Source organism: Engystomops pustulosus, chromosome 7 (assembly GCF_040894005.1).
Source record: "Engystomops pustulosus chromosome 7, aEngPut4.maternal, whole genome shotgun sequence".
In the NCBI taxonomy this organism is placed as follows: Eukaryota; Metazoa; Chordata; class Amphibia; order Anura; family Leptodactylidae; genus Engystomops; species Engystomops pustulosus.
Genome location: NC_092417.1, coordinates 94,961,193 through 94,983,898, shown reverse-complemented (window position 1 = coordinate 94,983,898; position 22,706 = coordinate 94,961,193). Strand labels below are relative to the sequence as shown.

The 22,706-nt window shown below is 41.7% G+C and overlaps 1 protein-coding gene across 1 annotated transcript in view; it reads left to right on the top strand.

Annotated features, from left to right (window-relative positions):
- CDH13 (cadherin 13) overlaps positions 1 to 22,706 on the top strand; it is a 548,360-nt gene that overhangs the window by 409,765 nt on the left and 115,889 nt on the right. The window contains exon 8 of the mRNA XM_072117266.1: positions 20,297 to 20,437. Coding sequence (XP_071973367.1) covers positions 20,297 to 20,437 — 141 coding nt within the window. The remainder of the gene's footprint in view (positions 1 to 20,296; positions 20,438 to 22,706) is intronic.

Here is a 22,706-nt window from a genome sequence, read left to right as displayed (position 1 = left end):
GTCCAAGCTTCCTGATGTATCTGCGGAAGGTCTGTATTAGGGAAGAGATTCTCCCAATGTGTTTGCAATGCGTTTCAGCTCTAACACCACACTTGAGTGGCAGATGGTACTTTGGTGCATGTGGTACTACCACAGTGACTATAAAGAAGCACAGAGTCGCCATCAAACAATAGTGAGTGAGTGACGGGTAGGCAGTATTAATAGTATGTAGAGCATTTTTATTAATATTATGCATTTGGCACTGCCAGGATGCAATGTATATGGGCACCATTGGCCATCGACATGGATCAATGTCAATTTCAGACTGTGATGGTAATGTTTATCTGGAGGAGTCCCAGACATGATCTTACTCCGGGGCCCAAACTAGTTATCCCCTGGCCCTGAATGCTATTTGGTCATTCTGCATCAGGTAAATGTACCATAATGCCACCATAATTCAGTAGTGTTAGGTTCAAATAACTTTAATATGTCTCGGATGACACATTTCTATTAGTGCCACACTTGTTACAATAATTACATCCACTCCATTTTTAAAGCAAGGCTATGAGAACAAGGCAAAACTAGTAGATTTGTGCTCTATTAATCTCCTGTAAAGTTGTGGAAACCTCAGGAGAGACGCCTTGCCAGTGATTTGCATTATTTAGTCTTCATCCATCACTCATAAAGTTTTTTTTTTTCATGGAGGAGGGGGTTGTTAATGGACAGGATAATAATTCAGCGCCTACCTCTGTGGTTTATTATATCTGGGCTACAGCAGAGGAATAGCTGGTGATACTCTGCTATTATATTATATTAGGGGATTATAGGCTCCGCTTTTCTTTAGCTCTGCACTTTAATATTATTCTGCTGAACTTTCTGTCATCTAAAATGAATCACAGAGCTCATTTCATGCTGAGCCTTGGAGCGCGGCCTCATGATACAGGGGGCCAATAATTCCCCAACTGACCTCAGCAAACCTGTATCAGTGAAGTAATGGCAAGAATATAAATAAGAAAGAAGTTAGGATATGGAACTATTCATTTGTTAAAGAGCCTTAAATAGTATTGCCCAACTTATCGTCCTACAGCTGTTGCAAAACTACAACTCTCATCATTGCCAAAGTGTAAAAATGACATAATGGGCACATCCACGGACCGCAATTCTGTCTGATTTTCCCGAATATTTCCGTTTTGCGCCGAATTGCCCTGGGTTTTTGGCGCTCACAATCAGATTGTGGCGCATCAGCACCGGCTTGCATGCAACAGAAATCATGGGGCGAGGCCGTCGGACAGCCTGTGTCCCAAGATCACACACTTTCATGCACCAGGAAGAAGAAGGTGAACTCCAGCGGACTTCGGCACAGAAGCGACACCTGCAGGAAATTGGACGCACACTTAAAATATAGTATTGAGGCGACTGAACAGCCCATTAAAAAGATTTATCAGCTTAAGCAGGGTTGACATGTGGCATGTCCCTTAAAGCTTCTGTCTCGCACATGGCATGTCTATTAAGACATTGCTCCTCTACTCATGGCATGTCCTTCAAAGCCCCTTTTCCACACATGTCATGTCCCTAAATACCCTCTTCTGCAGATGGCAAGTCCTTTAAAGCCCTTCCCCTGTATAAAGCACAGTATGTAGCATACTACCTGTAACAAAGACATTTCTGTAAAAACCAATGCTGTCCAGCAGTCAATGCCCTGTTACTATAGCAATGTTCAGCATTGTCGGCCCTTTATCAAACTATTCAGCTTAGATCCAACGTACACTGAACAAAAAGCACAAACAAGGTATACGCTGGTGATAAGATGTTTTTTCCCTTCTGAATTGCTCCTGACCTTTCCCTCATATGTGAGTCACTGCTTAGAAAATGTTATTTTCTTTTTATGTGAAGCCTCATGTGAAGGTAGACTCAAAGTCTATGGTGAGAATATACATTTCCTTCATCTGTAAGTACTAACAGTCTCAACCTAACCCCAATGCTTATGTCATAATTACCACAATTGACACTAGATATGGGCTAATTTGTTGAAATTCAATTCTACCCGATTTGCCAAATTTTTTGAAAAAATTTGATTCAATCCGAATCGAATCATGACGAATCACGTTAAAAAATAGGTATTTCCTGGCTGCAGACAGCCTGTAGGGTGCCATGCTTAATTATGCATAGGGAGCTTAGTTTGGTCTTCAAATGCTGTGTTTTAGTATGACACACACATGACAGCGCCCGCTCTTAGAATCGCTTCACTCTTCAATTCCATAGGGGCCAACTTCACCAAATAAGCGAAAAGGGAACGCAGCCTGACAAGGTATCATCTGTGCCAGCTCGAAAGTACTGAGCTGAGGGCCAAGATCCCACTATAACATCAAAGAGTGCACTCTTTTTACACTGACATCAAATGATTCCATAGATGATGACAAGACCTGTTCTGTTAAACGCTGATACATGGATAAAACCCCCAAAAGAGTGGAGAGGGTGTCGGCAGTAATTCTGCATTGACGTCACTGTTCATTTTGCCCTTCTTTACATCCGTCAGTGTCCGCTTTCAATTAGTCACTAATCCATCAATATTGCTAAAGCCAAAAAACAAACAGGAGTGGATCCAGAACAGAAATGACCACTAAAAGGGATATCTGCATGTCTTCTGTGTTTTGTGTCCACTCCTGATTTTGGCATTCAATCCGGAAGCTTTTCATTCCTTCTGACAGATGAAATGAAGGGGAAAACCAAACATAGTGGCAACATCATAGAGAGGTGGAGGGTGAAAACAGCATCATGGAAATCACAGAGTGTTCCAGGGAGACAGGGGTCAGTTGGCAGCAGCATGAGTAGGCTGCAGAGTGGCACAATGACAAATTATGGAGGTGGCAGCAACGTCGTAGGCCACAGAGTGGCACAATGAATTTGAAGTTTGAAATTAATTTGAAGTTAAAATTTTTCATTTAAATTTGAAGATTAGAGATTCCACATGCATCATCCATTACAATTTCCCTGAAAATATTATGTCTTTGCCAAAAAGAACTTCAAAGTCGGTAGTGACAGCAGCAGGGGCATGAGGTCAGAGAGTGGCACAATGACAAATTCTTTAGGTGGCAGCAACATGGTAGGCTACACTGTGGCACAATGTTAGAGTGTGGAGGTGGCAGTGGTGGCGGCAGTGGCGGCAGCAGCAGCAGGAGGTCAGAAAGTGGCTTAATGACAAATTCTGGAGCTGGCAGCAACATGGTAGGCAAAATGAATTTGAAGTTTTAAATGAATTCGAAGATTGAAATGAATTCGAAGTTGAATTTTTTAATTTAAATTTGAAGATTAGAGACGCCACATGTATCATCCATTACAATTTCCCTGAAAATATTATGTCTTTGCCAACAAAGAACTTCAAAGGTGGCAGTAGCAGCAGCAGAGAGTGGCATGATGTCAAATTCTTTAGGTGGTAGCAACATGGTAGGCCATAATGTGGCACATTGTTAGAGCATTGAGGCGGTAGTAGCAGCAGCAGCATGAGGTCAGAGAGTGGCACAATGAAAAATTCTTTAGGTGGCAGCAACATGGTAGGCCACAGTGTGGTACAATGTTATAGAGTGTTGGCGGCAGTGGCAGCAGCAGCATGAGGTCAAAGAGTGGCACAATCAAAAATTCGGGAGGTGGCAGCAACATGGTAGGCCACAGTGTGGCACAATGCAAGAGCATGGAGGCGGCAGTAGCAGCAACAGGAGGTCAAAGAGTGGTACAATAAGTGTGGAGGTCGGTGACAATTCAAGTCCTTAGTAAAGATGGTGGGAAGCAGATGGAGCAACTGGCAGCAGATGTGTCACATCAGGTGGGTGGCAGCATCAGAATAGTTGCTGAGGCAGGTAGTTAGAATCCAGACTCATTTCTCAACATTTGGGGGAGGCCTGATTCATCTTGAAAAAGGTCAGTATACTAATAGCAGTGAGACTGTGTATAGCCAGGAAATGGAAATCTATAGAAATCCCAAACATTATAGAAGTTAAAGAAAGAGTTAATATGCAAATGCACTATGAGATAGCCCTAACAAATGGGTCAGGACAGCTTCTCTAAAGCAAACTCTGCAAGTTGCGGCCACACAGCAGGTTGGCTGCCTGGAAGTCAAGTGGATCTTCTACCTGGGGTGGTAGAGTGCAGTCCAAGTAGGCCACCTTCTGCTGGCGCAGGGTCTGCTCCATGTCCTGCTAATGCTGCTGGTGGCGGCTGCCCTCCTCACTAGATGGGTGAAGGAAGCTGCTCATTAAGGACTCCAGACTTAAGATGCTGCTGATGGAGCTGCTACTGCTCCTACCCCCCAATCTCTCACAGCAGCCGTGGCAGTAGTACATGAGCGATGACTGCCAGGAATCCCCTGGTTAGACCTGACAGAGGATGGAAAATGGTCAACATAGGCAGCGGCCAACTGTTTGCACAGTATATCTCTATAGCATGCCAGTTGTTCCTCCCTCTCGGCAGCTGGAAAAAAGGCACCCGTTTTTGACTGGTAGGCAAAGCAGCATGCTGCGGGCCATCTGTGCAAGCGACTCTAAGGGACTCCCGGCCTCCATCTCCACTGTATACTGCTTCTGAGTCATCTGCCTCATCTTCCACCTCCTCCAGATGATCCACCTCATCTTCCACCTCCTCCAGAAAAAACACTAATTTCACCAGACTGTGCTTGTGCTCCAAAGTCCTCCTTCTCCTCCTTCTCCTATTCCAGTTCAGCCCCTACCCCCAACATCGCATATCAGCCTATTCTGGTGGAGGCCGGTCTGCCACCTCAACTCGAGGAGGGTGTGCTTGGCTTTGTAGGAAAGGCTGGAGTGCATGCACAGCTTCCTGGCCATTTTAGAATGTCTTGCATATGGGTGGAAGACTTCAGGAACCTGTTGACAACCATATTGAACACGTGCGCCATGCAGGGCGCATGGACCATTCCTCCTTGGTGCAGCGTTAAAACCATGTTACTCCCATTGTCTGTCACCATGGTTCCAATTTGCAGTTGTCGCAGAGAAAGCCACACATTGATTTCTTGTTGCATGACGCGGAGAAGTTCCTCCCCTGTGTGATTTTGTTTCGCCCAGGCAAACCAAGTGTAGAACTGCGTGACACCGCTGTACCCTGCACTGGTGGTTTGAAGGAGTAGCACTTAGATTTGTGGAGGCTGAAGTATGGTGGAGAAGGAGGAGGCAGACATTGGCACAGGACCAGCAGATTGACAAAGCTGGGTGGGAAGCACATTCACCCAGTGGGTTGAAAAGGACATGTACTGGCCCTGACTGTAGTTAGAAAGCTCAAGGACTGGCTCACATTCTGTTATTCATTTTTGTGAAGGGCTGGTACTGCCTTTTTGGAAAAGAAATTCCGGTTTGGAACTCTCCACCTTGGTTCGGCACAATCCATTAGTTCTCTGAAGGGTGCAGAATCCATGATTTAGAAAGGGAGGGGGTATTGGATGGTTACGCTGCATTTGTTGACGCAGGGCCGTGGTGCCAACGTTAGCTCCCTGGCCACACTTCATTTTCTGCCCGCGGATTTGACATATACACACGCTCAGCTCCTCTGGTGTCTTAACAAAAAACTGCCACACCGCCGAAATGGTGATGTTACTGCCAACACTCTGCACTGAGTGGCTACTACTGCCTCTGCCTCAATGAGCCCCTGTGCCACTGCTTACTTGGACCTGACCTTGGAATCGGGATTTGTACCCCCTGGCCGCTTCACTCCCATCCTCGCACTACTGCCACCCGGCTGACTCACGGCCACAGTAGGGACTTGCTGCCTGCTCCACTACTGGACGCGCAAGTTGACACTCTCTTCGCCCGATGATGATGAATCCCAAGTGCTGCTACAACCAGCTCCCAAGTGCGACCAGCTACATCATTGTCAATTTGCATATCCGTGTCACTGCTATTCTCGTCAATGGTGTCAGTATGCACAGCCTGCCTACTGCAGGAAGCAGCGGATGTCTGCCACACCTTTTCGCTGCCAAGAAGCTGCTGACTATCCTCAAACACTTTGTCCTCGCTGTATAGTGACGTGGAGCCCAGACCACCTAGTAGCTCTCTAGCTGAGGGAAATGAACAGGACAGAGGCTGATTGAGGACAGATGAGGGCCGCTGACCTGCTCCTGGGCCATGCCAACTAATTGTATCTGACGAGCCCACTGACTCTTGGCTGGGGTTGTCAGATGTTATATTTGAGGAATTGGGTGACCTAGTCAACCAGTCAACGACCTTTGGATTGTTGATCAACACACTGCCGCTAGATGACAACGGCATTTTTGGCCTCACAGAGTCACCCCTTCTGCAACGTACCTTACTGTGATGCGACCTCTGCCTGCTCCACCTGCCACCTTTCTGTCTGACATAGTGGTTAATCAACTGCGTGGATTTGACACATATTTCTTGCTCTAAACTTTAGCAACAAAAAAGTATTGCAATTTGTGTTAAACAGGTACCCCACAACAGACAACCTGTAATTAGAGTGAAAATCACTCTATAAACTACGTGGATTTGACATGTGTTTCTTGCTCTCAACTTTAGCAACAAAAAAGTATGGGAATTTGCATTATGCAGCTACCCCACAATGGACATCCTGTGGATTGGAGCAGAAATCACAACAGCACAGTACAGTAAAAGCAACTAGACTCTACAGGCAGCACATGCAGTGTGAAATGCCGAGATTGCAAATGGCTGACAGTTTTTGTAGGGCTGGGTGACATCACATAAGCCTGCCGGTCGCTGATTGGCTTGCAGGTCTGCAGACGTCATCGAGGATGTTCCTTCTCCTTCCCAGAGTTCTCTGCCTCATGTAACACGTTGTGCTCGCGCCCATTTAGCTAAAAAAGAGGAAAAAACAACCTTTGTTCCCACAAATCAGCGTAAATTTCGGATTTGTAACAAATCGATTTACCCATCTCTAAATGACACTGTGGGGCACATTTACTTAACCGTCTTGATGCATTCCCCAAAAGTTAATTGTCCGACCCAAATCACTCTGCAGCGATTCACTACGATTGTGCACCTGATATCCCACTTCCCCGTTCAGGTCCGTTGGAGTTCACCTTCTTCTTCTCGGTGTATCTAAGTGTTAGGGCTTGGGACACAATTTGAAAGTTAAATCCCGTGGTCAGTGTGAGTCAGTCCGATCGTCCCCTGATTTCTGTCACATGAAAGCCAGCGCAGCTGCGCCACAATCCCTTCGCGTGCGTCACAATCCCCAGTTAAAAACTGTCACAGCGGTGCACATCCCGAAAACGTCTGAAAATCCGATGAAAGTGTGGCCACAGACCCTTAGTAAATAAGCCACTGTAAGTCGTAGTAAACATATTGCAGGTTTTAAGGACTTTTCCAGCAAAGTAATTAATTTTAATAGTTGTTCTTACCGTAGCTAACTCTTCTGCCTCTTTGAAACTGTGAACAGTCATCAAGCTGTAAATTGTTCACAGGTTTTAGTTTGCCTCAAAGGTAAAACATTACTGTCCATTTTTGTTAACTGTGATACATACAGAGTGTTAACAGGATGCCAGAGAGGTTTTTATTCCCCCGACGGTGCACTGGGTACAATAGTACTGATGGCAGAACTGTAGATATCGCTACAACCAATGTCTTCAATCTACATTCAGTTGAAGGAAGCCTGCAACAGAGCGCTATTTTACCCATTTCCTTTTATAATAGAATATTCGTTCCATACCATTATCACATTTCTACTTGTTTGAAATACCTTTCTTTCATTTCCAAGGGAGCAATAGGACAATTGAAATTATTTTTGCTTGATTCTCCCTCTGATGATTTAAAATTAGCTCAATTTATATTCAAGAACGATATCTCAATAACAACAAAGCCCCAGCATTGTGATTTCCTTTGCTTGTCCGTGGGAAAAGTCAGTATCATTTGCCAATTCATTTCAGACACAACAGGAAGTCTTGTTTCTAAAGCTACCTGGGTTTAACTATGGTGAGAAAGTCTGATACCAAAAACATTTTCTAAAGCAAAAATATGATGTAGAAAAAAAAGAGAGCTTTCTGAGAAAGCATAGACTGGCTCATGGAGGGAAATTCCTGGGAAAAGACCTGGCAAGAACCTGATCGAAGAGATCACTTCTTTGTGGATACTTTTGTAACCTTACAGTCCTTATTCGTGAAATGATTTACTGAAACCATTGACATAGGCAGTGCAGGAGCACTTCCCCGTTCCCAGAGGGAAGTGGAAGTCCCAAGGAAGCACTGGAAAGTGTAACATCCTGTAAAACTATGACACGGAGGGGTTCTGGTAATGCCAGAGCCCTTCAAACTCATTAGCATTATCTTATGCTATGGATAACAAATATAAGAAGATTTCCACAGTCACAATGAGCCACGAGTGTCCCTGGTTTACCATGTTTGATTTGGATGGTAGATTTACCATCAGGTTAAACTTTTAACTTTATGCCTATATAATATACATTGCACTATGCCTCATTAAGAAAAAAAATACTAATGTTTAAAATTAAGTTGTTTCTAAAGCTTTCTGTCCTGTAAACATGAGCATTTTATTTTCCCAAATAGACTTATTTCATTGGCTATTTGACATTTGTTGAAGTTACATTATGATTTGGTGCTGTCATATTGATTTCTCTATCAGGGTAGAATGAAACGGTATCTGTAACAGCCGAGATGAGGAGATGATAACATGCTTGTATCGTATTGCACGGGAGAAATGTCATAGAAAATACACATGCAGCAGTTTCCAAAATAAGTTTCTGAACCCAAATTAATTTCTATGAAAAAACAGAACATATTGGCCATTTGATAATAGCAGCAAATAACAGAGGGTTGTAGCAAACATTATGTGCAGAACAGGCCAGCCTTGCGTCAGTTTCTGTCAAATTAATTTCTTACCATTCATTGGCCCATTTGCAAAATGAAAATGTAAAACTTTATGGACCTAATTTAATCTAATTTAACAGGGTACAGCGTAAAACCATAAACGGCCTACATTGGGCCCCGAATATACCTCTGATCAACCCATCACACCCAACTATATTGGATAAGTAGGGCCTGGTACATCTCCTTTCACTATTTTCCCATTTCTGGGTGTAGAGAAGCTAGGTCTTTAGTATTACTATGCATGGAAGAGGAATAAAAGAGGGTTCTTATTTGGGTGTTAGACAGTGGCATAACTAGAAAAGGCTGGGCCCCATGACAAACTTCTGCATGGGGCCCCTGAAAAAATATATATACAAATGTTTTACAAACATATTTATACAATTACACACATTTATTTACTTATACCTCCTTTACGCTTTGTGCCGTACAGAGCTATAGAGGACTCATGGGGTGAGCCCTCTTCATACAGAGGTTGGGTTCACTGCATATTTCAGCAAACACCCACAGCTAATACCCACGATTGGTGCAAGCATTGATATCATTGGCCCCGCCATGTTTTTTGAGATCGCTGCTCCCCGTGACATCATCGGGGAGCTGCGATTGGATGCCATGACAGCCTTGGGTCTGTTATATGGTTTCTGGAGATTCATTACAATGTGCCAGTGGCTCTTGCTGTAATGAATCCTATGTAAAAATTCCACACACTGCAAAAAACTAAAAATGCAAATCACCCCCCTTTCCTTAGAACTGCTGTACAACTAAATAAACAGTAAAAATCCCAATATGCATCCCAAAATGCTTGATCAAAGTATAAAAATGGTTATTACCGCTGGTGAACCCCATGATGGAAAGCACAGTGGCACAGAGTTTGGGCGAGCGGTGAGGCTGCAAGTGGAGTTTGGGCGGGCGACCGGAGATTGAGTTGGCCGGCTAGACCCTTGGTCCAGTTCTTTGACCCTTTGCTAAAAGTGAGGTTCCTTTAGTGAGAGTATAACTGCGCAGTTTCCTGCCTCCCATGAGATAGGGATGGTAACTGGAGATTCTTGGTGGACCCATGTCCTTATAGTAACTACATGATCTGCCTCTGTGGTACCATAGAGAGGGTTTTGTGTACAGAATGCAAGTATTGTGCCATAGCCAATGCTATTCAGAGGAAGTACACTCCGAAAATAACAATATTTTAACTAAACAGCCAATACATGATCAATATATGAGCAGTATGTGTTCACTGTGATAAATTTTATCATCTATTTTTTCTGTTTCCAGTTATTTAATATTATTTTCCAATTTTTTGTTTACCGTGCGTTTCAGGACTTATTGACTATTTCTATTTATGTTTTCCTCTTTCAATTGTCTCCAGCTGACTTTGAGAGTAATCCGGATCAGTACCTGTATATGAGCAGTGCGTTACACCCTTCTTACTGCAGTGGAGCCTCAGCGGGGGGCTAGGGTGGGCTGATAGATTTGAGGAAAAGTAGAGGGACTGCATATGTAACCTTGTACTTAATGTGTAGTAATAGAAAGCGTGAAGGTTTTATGTATACTTCACGCTGCCTCATTTTCTGCACTTTGAAGGATTATATTTTATGTGTCTGCATTCCGCAGAAATACGTGCACTAGATGGTATATATGTTTTAAACTACTATGATTAACATTTATATATCTCAGTGCTGTGAATAACAATCTTTTTTCCTCTGCATTATGCCAAGAAAATTACAGCATAGGTACTGGTATTTTTGGACAATACTCAAAAGTATATTGCTTCTAAAGAGCAAAAGTTACAATATTGGTTCTATATTGGTTAAGTATATCCCATGAAAATTATGATACAAAAGCCAATTACTACCTCTATACAAAGTCAAAAAATAATATAATCCATCTAATGGTCTAACTGTTGCTTAGAGCACTTAAGATTTTTAAAGACCCAAAGTAAAGGTAGTGCGAAAACTTTAACTTTTCTCATTCCACACCTTATCGATAATAAAATAAAAATCATTCTGTCAAACTTCTGGATGACTACAAGTTTATACTGTACATCTGGTAGGACAATCCATATCACCATCAACTTCAGCAGCGGACCATGGTAATAAATGGTGACTAGTGAGTGATACATTATAGTCATAGGGGGAGATTTATCATATGCCAGTGCCCTTTCAAATGATACAAGACCCACCCCTTGGGTGGGCGGCTATGCTGGAGACCATAACTTCGCCAGCCGAACGTCCGCATGGTCTAGGTCAGTGATGGCGAACCTATGGCACTAGTGCCAGAGGTGGCACTCAGAGCCCTTTCTGTGGGCACTCAGGCCATCAGCCCAGGACTGATTTCACCAAACAGGAACAAATCCATGAAATCTTCCTGCAGTCCTGGGCAATTTATGAGATGCTGCGCTCAGCACTATTTTACAGCAACACTTCATTGGCTGTTTGGAACTGCTTGAAAATTGAGAAGGTGTTGAAAGAAATGCATTATCTTTGGAGGTCTTCCTGCTGGACCCACCATTCTCCCTCTACAGAGAGACCCTGGAGAAAAGCTATAATGAGAGATTGATTTGGCCACTTTCTTTAAACTGTATTGGTGGCCTCAGGTGGCCGATACAATTAAAGAAGTGGAAGAATAGGTAGCAATAAGTTACTGCTTAAAATGGCACATCAGATTAAATAAGCGGGTTTTGGTTGTAGTTTGGGCACTCAGTCTATAAAAGGTTCGCCATTACTGGTCTAGGTAGTGCACAGGCTTTGGGCAGGCCCACTATACCTCCGACTTTGCCTCCCTCCCCTTAAAGGGGTTATTATTTCAATGCCTAAAGGTTGGCATTTCAGGGCTTCTAGGACAGTTTTCAGGTGTAGAAGCCCCAATAAATGTCCCCTTGTGAATGCATCAATGAGTATATTATAAGTTTCTTTTGCATTTCACATCCGCACTGATATTTCTATTGTTCTGATCTGTTTTAAGAAACGAACAGAAGTGCTGGATCTACAATGCATGAAATGAATGGTGCCTAAAGGAATATTGTCTAGGGTACCCCTTCACAAAAATTGGTTTCATAATGGGTTTTTACAGAAAAGAATAGTGCAAAAAGCTTTTCTATTTTTCTGGGTTTACGATGGAAACTTTAGTGAAGGCTGCTAATGGAGCCTCCAATTTTGATATGCACTTAGACCATTTTGGAAAATCTATAACATTCTTCATCCTTTTCAATTGTGTATGTCGATTTTAAAAGAAATAATCTAAATATCCAATATATCCAGTTTAGATGTTCTTCATTCTTCAGGAAATATTGAACAGGGGCAGATATAACAATACAATTCTTGGCTCACATTTACTGGTCGATTGTTATTGAGGCATAATTTAGGATGGAGCCATGTGCTTGGTCCATATAATGTTCTAGCACAGTCATCATTGCTGTAAGCTCTACAAACAAAATCTGATGTATCCTTAGTAAACTCTCCTGGATCCTTTATTTGGATCACATCACATCACTTCACTTTTTGATGAGAGTTGATTGGATTTTGACATGTAAAACCACAGTCATAGTTCATTGCTTGATTAGATTTTGTCCCTTTTGCCACAACACTCAGTCTGCCATCTTGTTAATGAGAATTAGTTGTTAACAGGTCAGAATCATTATTTATAATAGAGATGAGACAGTTCACAGTGGAATGGCAAAGTCACCTTTTATCTGTTTTTTCATGCTAATCAGCCACACAGAGCCTCTTCCTTTGGTGTCTCTTGACCTTATCAATTAGCCTGTAGTAATTATGGTTTTTGTATCTATGCCAAAAGGTCCTGAAGTACAAAATAGACTATGGATTCAGCAAAATAAAGTGGATATAAAAAGTTTACACAACCTGTAAAAATGCCAGGTTTTTATCCAGTCAAAAGATCAAACAAATACATTAAGATTTATTTCCACCTCCAATGCGATCCATAAAGCTTTTGATAACCATGTCCCTTATTCTTTATATGTCTGGGCCATGGAAAGTGTGTCCATGCGTTGTTAATAACATCCTTAAAAAAACACAGCATGGAGTAATGTTGTATTGAAATGAATGAATGAATGAGAACTTAGGAGAGGGTGGACACATCTATATGAACATGCTTATACCATAACTACTTTCATACTGCTGATATGTACACAAATAAAAGTGCTATAACACTATCACCATATACAATAATATAACTACAATAAAGATTAAGGTTGGTGGGGGCCCATGGGTGCAAAATATGTTGGAGGCCCCCACCATATATGTCCTCCTGCTCACTATCCATTCCCCAGTATTACATCAATATACAACCTCCCCATCAGTAACACATCTACATATGGCCGCCTTATCCCCCAGAAATCCATCTACATACAGCCACCTCTACCCCAGTAATACATCTACATACAGCCGCCTCATCCCCAGTAATACATGTACATACATCCGCCTCCCCCCAGTAACACATCTACATACAGCCACCTCACCCCCAGTAATACATATATATACAGCTGCCTCACCCCCAGTAACACAGCTCCATATAGCCGCCGCACCCCCAGTAATACATCTACATACAGCCGCCTCACCCCGAGTAACACATCTACACACAGCCGCCTCATCCACAGTAATACATCTACATACACCCAGATCATTCCCAGTAATACATCTACATACAGCCGCCTCACCCCCAGTAATACATCTATATACAGCTGCAGCACCCCCATTAACACATCTACATACAGCCGCCTCACCCCCAGTAGCACATCTACATACAGCTGCCTCACCCCCAGTAGTACATCTACATACAGCCGCCACACCCCCAGTAATAGATCTACATGCAGCCACCACACCCCCAGCAATACATCTACATGCATCTGGCGCACCCCCAGTAACACATTTACATACAGCCGCCGCACCCCTATTAACACAACTACATACAGCCGCCTCACATCCAGTAATACATTTACATACAGCCACCTAATCCCTAGAAGTACATCTACATACAGCTGCCTCACCCCCAGTAATACATCTACATGCAGCCTTCGCACCCCAGTAACGCATCTACATACAGCCGCCTCATCCCCAGTAATACATCTACATACAGCCACATCATCCCCAGTAATACATCTACATACAGCTGCCTCACCCCCAGTAATACATCTATATACAGCCGCCTCACCCCCAGTAATGCATCTATATACTGCCGCCTCACCCCCAGTAACATATCTACATAAAGCCACCTCACCCCGAGTAATACATCTATATACAGCCGCCTCACCCCCAGTAATGGATCTATATACAGCTGCCTCACCCCAAGTAATACATCTATATACAGCCGAAGCACCCCCAGTAACACATCTACATACAGCCTTCGCACCCCCAGTAACACATTTGCATACAGCCGCCTCATCCCCAGTAATACATCTACATACAGCTACCTCATCCCCAGTAATACATTTACATACAGCTGCCTCACCCCCAGTAATACATCTGCATACAGCTGCCTCACCCCTAGTAACACATCTACATACAGCTGCCTCTCCCCCAGTAACACATCTACATACAGCCGTCTCACCCCCAATAACACATCTATATACAGTCGCCTCATCCCCAGTAACACAGCTGCATATAGCCGCCGCACCCCCAGTAATACATCTACATACAGCCGCCTCACCCCCAGAAATACATCTACATACAGCCGCCTCACCCCCAGTAACACATGTACACGCAGCTGCCTCTCCCCCAGCAACTGATCTACATACAGCTGCCTCACCCCCAGTAACACATCTGCATACAGCTGCCTCACCCCCAGTAATACATCTACATACAGCCGCAGCACCCCCAGCAACACATCTACATACAGTTGCCTGACCCCCAGTAGTACATCTACATACTGCCGCCAAACCCCCAGTAATACATCTACATGCAGCCGCCACACCCCCAGCAATACATCTATGTGCAGCTGCTGCACCCCCAGTAACACATCTACATACAGCCGCCGCACCCCTAGTAACACATCTACATACAGCCATTGCACTACAGAATATAGACTGGGATCAAATACTGTCACATGATGATACTAATGTTTAATCCACTCAAAGCTATACTGAGTCATTATTCTTTTACATTTCATCAGGTAACAACTATAGACGGGCTAGATTACACCTTACATAGCTTACAGCTACAGTTAAAAGAGCAATAAATGAAAAAAAGAAGGCATTCAAAAAATATAAATCTGATGGCTCACTTGAATTATTCGATAATTACAAAACACCAAAATCTCTAAGAAGGAAATTAAATCAGCCAAATTACTAAATGAAAGACAAGTGGCCAATGATAGCAAAACATATCCTAAGTAATCTATATCCATGCGGCAAAAATGGGTCAGAGCAGGTTGGACCCCTTTATTCTGAAAATGGGGCTTTGGTGACTGGAGGAGGAGAAATTAAATGTTGTTTTTTAAGCTCCATTTATACAATAGAAAAAAGACAATTTGGCCTGGATCGTGACAGTATGGTTGATGCTTCCTGTAATATACTAAACTTTCTGAATGTAGATATGATCCAATCAATAAAATAAATGTGTACAAGACTCCAGGTGGGTTACATCCATAGTTCTCAAAGAACTAAGTTCTGTTATTACTGTGCCGCTGTCTAAAATCTTCAGTCATTCCCTAATAACTGGGAAGGGGCCAAGAGACTTGTGCAAGGTGAATGTGGTGCCAATATTTAAAAAAGGCTCTAGAACCTCGAAAGGCAATTACAGACCTGTAAGCTTAAATGGGTTATGTCATGTGTGCATTCCCATTAAATTCATTTCACCTGGCCTATAGATACATTTTTTCAATTAGACATTATTTAAAAAAATTTACCTTTTGGAAAATAATTACCCATATATTTATCCATGTTGTCCCTTAGAAATTAGATTATTGTCCTTGGATACGACCCCCGGTGCTGAATTGATTTCTGAAAAGAAGCAAATTATTTTTGCATACAAAATGGCCAAGAGATACTCCATGCCTCAAAGTCATCCTGTGGTAATGAACACTGAGTCCAGGAGATTGTGCAGGCATAAATAGGGCATGTCTAGTCACCGCTGCCAGAGTGTGGAGGTGGTTGTATCCAAGGACAGCTATCTAGTTTCTAAGGGACAAAATTGTCACATTTATGGGACATAGGGGAAGATTTATTAATCTGTCTAAAAGTCAGAATATTCTCAGTTGCCCATGGCAACCAATTACATGAAAATGAATTAGATGCAAAGTGAACACCCAGATGAAAATACTCCACTAACGTGGAGTATGGAAAGTTTACTAAAAGACTAATGCAACATCAAATAATATAATAAATAACAGCCAGCATGGGTTTACTAAGAATAGGAGGAGATGCTGTGGATATTGTGTTATTGGACTTTGTAAAGGCATTTGACACTGTCCCTCATAGACGTCTGATGGGTAAAATAAGGGCTATTGGTTTGGCAGGAATCATTTGCACTCGGATTGAAAACTGGCTGAAGGATCAAATCCAGAGAGTTGTAGTCAATGATTCCTACTCAAAATGGTCATCAGTTATGAGTGGTGTACACCAGGGTTCTGTTCTTTGCCCACTACAGGCAATTCACGGATTACATACAAGATAGGTTCCATAGGTTTGTTCTTAAGTTGAATTAGTATGTAGGTCGAAACTGTATATTTTATAATTGTAGTTCCAGTTCCAAAAAATTTTTTTTTACCCCAGCGACAATTGAAGTTTCCCAATTTTTTGCTGTAATGGGATCAAGGATTATCAATAAATCTTCATTACAGACACCTTGCAGCTGATTACTGCAGTCTGGGACTATATTAAAGCATCCAGAGAGCGTCACCAACGGTCACAGTGGGCAGGGGGGTCCGTCTTTAACCAGGGATCATCTGTAAGTTGGGTGTCCTTAAGTAGGGTCCACCTGTACAATATTTGTATTTAATAATGATATAGAGCTAGGAATTAAGGCTGCAGGGTAACTTGGACAAAACTGAGTGTTTGGTCATACACCTGGCAAATGTGGTTCAATGTGGATAAATGTAAGGTTATGCACTTGGGGGTTAATAATCCACATGCAACATATGTCCTTGGTAAAGAGCATTACTGACCCCGCACCTGCGCACTCACTTCAGTTGGAGAATTTTTTCACGTGGTCTGGTCTGGCCTGGCGAACAAATAAGAGCTGCACCGGCCTCTGCCAGATACATCAAAAGGCCTGAGACAGTGTATGATAAATAACCCCCTATATATCTCTTTAAGACTTCATCTCAGAATTTTTCTTGTAATTGCACAGAATCAATCACAGCTCTTATATTCAGCCACGGCAGAAACTATTCTGTATAAAACAACATTACAAAGTAAATTGGCACTGAAATAATCATCCTGAAAACCACACGTCTATGGAGGAAGCTGCAATCTATAAAAGACAAAAAATTGTGAAACAGCCAGATAGGGGGCACTTTTATCCTGTTATAGTTATTTTCAGACTGTGGAATTTTCCTTTCTTGTAGAAATTTCTGTACCCACACTGCAGGCATCCCATCCCCTGCTGAGGAATAGGACTAATGTATCCTTGATGTTTCCACTGTAATTTGAAAACTAATGTTTTGGAATAGCTGAGGTAGCAGATTTTTTTATGGTTACTGAGCATGAACTGTTTCCATATAACTTTTTTTTTCTTCCCAAATTATACCTGTTGCTCAAATAACTAAAGCTGGAAGTACTAGAAGAACCCAATTAGTACATATCTCCCCAGGCTGAGAAGCAGTTGTGCCATCGGTAGTAGATGGTATAGAAGTGTTAGCTTGCAGTCCTCATTTAACTCCATTATACTCTTGATAGTAGCCATTTATTGTTTTATAAAATTTTACATCTCTTACAATATCCACCCACTTCTCTAATACGCTGCTGCAAGTAACTTTGCTCCATTTAAGACCTCATGCACACGGCCGTGTGCTAAAATCAGCCGCATACAGGGGAAAGCTTTGGCCGGGAGCCATAGGAGCCTTCAACACAAGCAGGAATACTCTATAATCTGCGGAGGGACCTCTTGGCTCGTTCATGGTGTGGTGGACCACAGTCTACTCACCGCACCGTGACTGGGCATGATAGAGCTCTATGGGGACAGCCAGCTAGGCTCAGTTTGTGAGAATAGCTCACAAAACCCCATTGTACGGTCATGTACATAAGGCATTTACATTTCATTAAATTCATTTGCCATATGTAAACATTTGTTCAATTAGATGTTATTAAAAAAAAATGTTCCTGTGTGAAGATAATTTCTCATAAATGTTGCCATGTTGTCCCTTAGAAACGAGATAGCTTCCTCGGATATGCCCACCACTACTGAAGGGATTGCACAAAGAAACAAAAGGTTTTTGTATAGGAAATGTCCAGGAGTTACTACATATCCATCAGCCGTCCTGTGGTAATGAGAGCTGAACCCAGGTGGTCAATAGCACATGTCTGGCCACCGCTGCCAAAATGTGAGGTTGTCGTATCCGAGGAAGCCATCTTGTTTCTAAGGGACAACATGACTACATTTATGAGAAATTATCTTCACACAGGCACATTTTTTTTAATAACATCCAATTGAAGAAATGTTTAGATATGGAAAATTAATTCATTTAAATTTAAATACCCCTTTAAAACTGCTGGCCTGAAAATGTAAACTCTGTACCTTGTTCAACAACTATGATGTACTGTTACTACATACTTCAGAGCCCAAATGTGACCTTGGCCTCTAAGTTACACATCTCAGTTATTTTCTTTTTACTTGTATTTTCTTCACATACATCCGTATCCTCAGCCATCTAGAAGACACCTCCTATGACACCTCATAGAAGACATTGCCTATGACAGTGGTGGCGAACCAATGGCACGGGTGCCAGAAGTGGCACTCAGAGCCCTTTCTGTGGGCACCCAGGCCATCACCCAGGTCATCATTTAGGACTCAATACCTTCTTGTGCAGTCACAGGCAGACCAGCACATGTCTCGTTCACGCTATTTTAATGTGACAGAAGGGCAGGAGGAGCAAGGAGGTGCTGACAGAACTAGATTATCATTGTAGACCCTTCTCCGGACCTGTGATTCATCCTGTTTAGGGACATTAGAGGGAAACTACAATAATCTGAATTTCTCTTTCTTTCTACTGTATTGGTGTCCTCATGATGCCAATATGTTTGAAATCTGTGAGTTACTTTAGTTACTTTAAATTGGCATTTGGCACAATGTGAAAAATATGTGGCTTTTGCTTGTTGATTTGGCACTCAGTCCCCTAAAGGTTTGCCATCATTGGCCTATTGTCTTTGGCAATTTACACTTCAACCATTTTTACCTTAGAAACAATGATGAAATTGCATTTTCACATGTTCAATTTTAATACCGTAAACAATACCACGATTAGGGGTCACATTTCTGAAATCATCTCTTCTGAAATACTCTTTGTCTGGGAAATACATTAGTATTATATTAGTTTTCTCCTCTCATTCCATAGTACATTATTTGTCAGTAATTTTACGATAACCATACTTATGGCGTGTAAGTAGATAGATTAATAGGAATAACCTTTGCTGTCTGGGACCCTGATTCTGATTCTGATCTCTCTTATTATAACACATGTTGTTTTAAACCACTTCTTCTCAGTAACCTTCTCACATCATGGCACCACCATTTCCTCACTCACATCATCACATCAGTAAACAGGTAACTGCTTCCTACACGGTTAACACACTAGTTTTCTACTACATAATGAAAGTTTAGCTATCCTTATACATAAGATGGGCTGTTAAACATCTCTAGTGACAGCTTTTCCTTCAGGATGTTGAAATACATCATACCAAAGCTTTCTGTCCCCTGACACTGGCTTTAAGGGGGGTGGGGTGGAAATCCCCAATACACATTAGATATAATTTGACTAGTTCCTCCAAAATTGTTGTGTTAGCATATTGTCTACTGCACATTGTCCACCACCGTTACTAATTTAGTGAAATTAGCCATCTAGAAGACACCACCTATGACACCTCGTAGAAGACTTCTCCTATGAGATGAATGTCTTTGGCAACTTACGATAATACACATTTCAACCATTATTACCTTAGAAACAATGATGAAATTGCATTTTCACATGTTTCATTTTACTACCCTAAACAAAAGCAATCTACAGGAGTGTATATATAGGTAGTGTATGCAGAAACATAAGGTAAAGAGATCCAACGCACTCGAGACCTGAGGCCTGGGGAGGTCCAAAGACTACTATTGCACCTAAGAAAGCACCAGTTTTATCAATAGCAAATTATTTAGCTAGGAGCCCTAATTTTACATTTGGACTCGAAAGTTGCTTCAAACATTCATACTTTTGATACATAATCTCTCAAGCCATATAATATACTATCAAGTCATACAGGACAAGATTATTATGTACAATCATACTTATTACGGTATTCTTTTTTGCTTATAGACATTGATAGCCCCTCAGTACGAGCTGATAGTGGAGGCCAAGGACATGGCAGGCTTGGATGTGGGATTAATTGGTACAGCCACAGCCACCATTGTCATTGATGATAAAAATGACCACCCACCTGAATTTACCAAGAAGGAGGTAAGTGGCTGTTTAATCTCTTCTTGTGTACATATTTTTTATTTGAATTGTAAAAAGTTATAATTTCCCAAATGGTGAGACTATAAGAAAACTGAACATTTAGTCTGTGAAAATGGACCTCTAATTTGTTCCGATCCCATGGAATGCACACAATTATTGTAATAACTGTTACAGTGATGCACTGCAGCTCAGCCAACAGACATGGAGTCATTACATTATATTTCTGTATGCAAGGACTCTCCCATAATGTGCAATGGGCATTGGATCAGACTAACGTATGGGTCCTTTTCCATGGCTGCACACATTATTCCAACAAGTAGGGATTGTCCATGGTGGAAATTGCCTTTACAATTTTGTTTTGCAATGCCCTATAATGTTGACCAGTTCCTATGTAATAAACTATGTAACTATGTAAAATTCAGAATAATTGAATTAGTATGCTATTAGATAGATATTTTATTCAATAGACTCTGAAGTTGATCAATCTTCTACAGTTTGCCATGAACTTGATCAATGTGGATTAAAGATTGTACAATGTTTCTCTCTTAATACCCACAAGTAACAGCTTTCCAGAGGCAGCATACGTGTAATAACAGGCCTTCAGCTTCATCTTGTTCCAAATAACTGGATGCTGTTTTCATAGACACAAAGTGACAGCAGCCACACGGTTTCATAAAGCGTCCAATAAAAAAAATAAAATAAAAAACATCTCAGACTCAGTGTATTTGGAATTACCTTATTTTTCTTGCCTGAGAGCTACACTGAAAGACTTTACTTTGCCCAGGCGAGGTTATGAACTACATAAGGCAATATTCAATTGCAGAAGACAACCACTTTTCACAGGAGACAAAATGGTACAAGGCCTTAATAAAGAAATCTGGTCTCGGGAGCTGCCCTGGAGCAATGGCACCACATATATGAATCATTGCTCCTGCCACACTCTTGACACTCTATTAATCACTATGGTTTGATTTGTGTAATCTTCCTTTAAGGTTCAGTGTTACGTCTTTGTCTACTATTTCCTTGTTATTTTCGTTATTTGCTAGATAGAAAATTTTACTACATACTATACATATTATTAAAATCTCTCTACTCTATATACCTCCACCAGTGTCTGGAGATCTCTCCCCCTGGGAAGATCAGTTAATATAAATTCCCAAATTAGTGATATTGAAAATATTTGTCATAAGTGAGAAACCCTCAGCTACCGCTGACTGGTGCTGGACCTACCATAAAGCAACTTGAGTTTCAGACATTAGGTGGCACTGTGCAGGAAATCAGAAGGGGCAGAAGGTGCATAATGAGCTAGTTAAAGTCTTATGCACTCTGTAGCTTCTGCAACCTGTGCTACTGTGGGCATGATTTATATTATTTATCCTCCTTAAACATTCCCATAATTCTCATAACAAGAAATTGTCAGACTTATAGAAATACCAAAGCTTTATACTGCTTTCAAGCATGATGAATCTCACTCAGATAGAGAGAAATTAAGCAGGAGAGAGTTATCTGCTTTACAGATTATATACCCATTAGGTATATTATTGGGGATAAGACCATATTCAAACACCAGAAAACATCTGCTCACCAACCCGGTGCACCTACCCAAGGGACAATTCTCTATGTTCCACGATAATAGATAAACAACAACTCAATTATGATTAAGGACCTTGACGGTCAGAAACGCGCCAGATTGCTTGCTATGTACTGCTTTTAAAGTTGGATGCCAAGTTGTGGCTCATATATTATTGGGAGTGCCACTTACAAAGACCTATGTGTTTGCTGTCTCTGTCCACATTGTTGTTCTTAGTCAGTCCTTTACTTTTTGTCCTTGTAGTAGAAAGACTTGTGCAGCCCTTCCCTGACTCCACTGTTTCATGTGCAAATGACCAATGATTGTCACAAAATGGAGAAGGTAAATTAGGTAACATGCCTTGCCTTTTGCCTTGCTTTCTCCTTTAGTAAAGAGATAACCCGGCACTCATATAATGATCAAAGTATCAGTTAAATAATCCACTTAGTTTTGACGTTTCGGTCAATCTCTGACCTTTCTCAGAAAATGGATCGCTAGGGGGCAAATAGAGTAAGAGTAAAAGTATTAGCCAGTATGTGGCTCTGTTAATGTGAAACACTCTTCTTGTTTCCTCATTTAGACTGTATGGTAGTCACTGAAATAGCCTGGCCAGTGCAATGCTTTCTCCTTCTCATCATACCCAGCATTTTAAAATCTCATGTTAAACATAAATGGTCGAATGGCCCTGAAATAATTTCA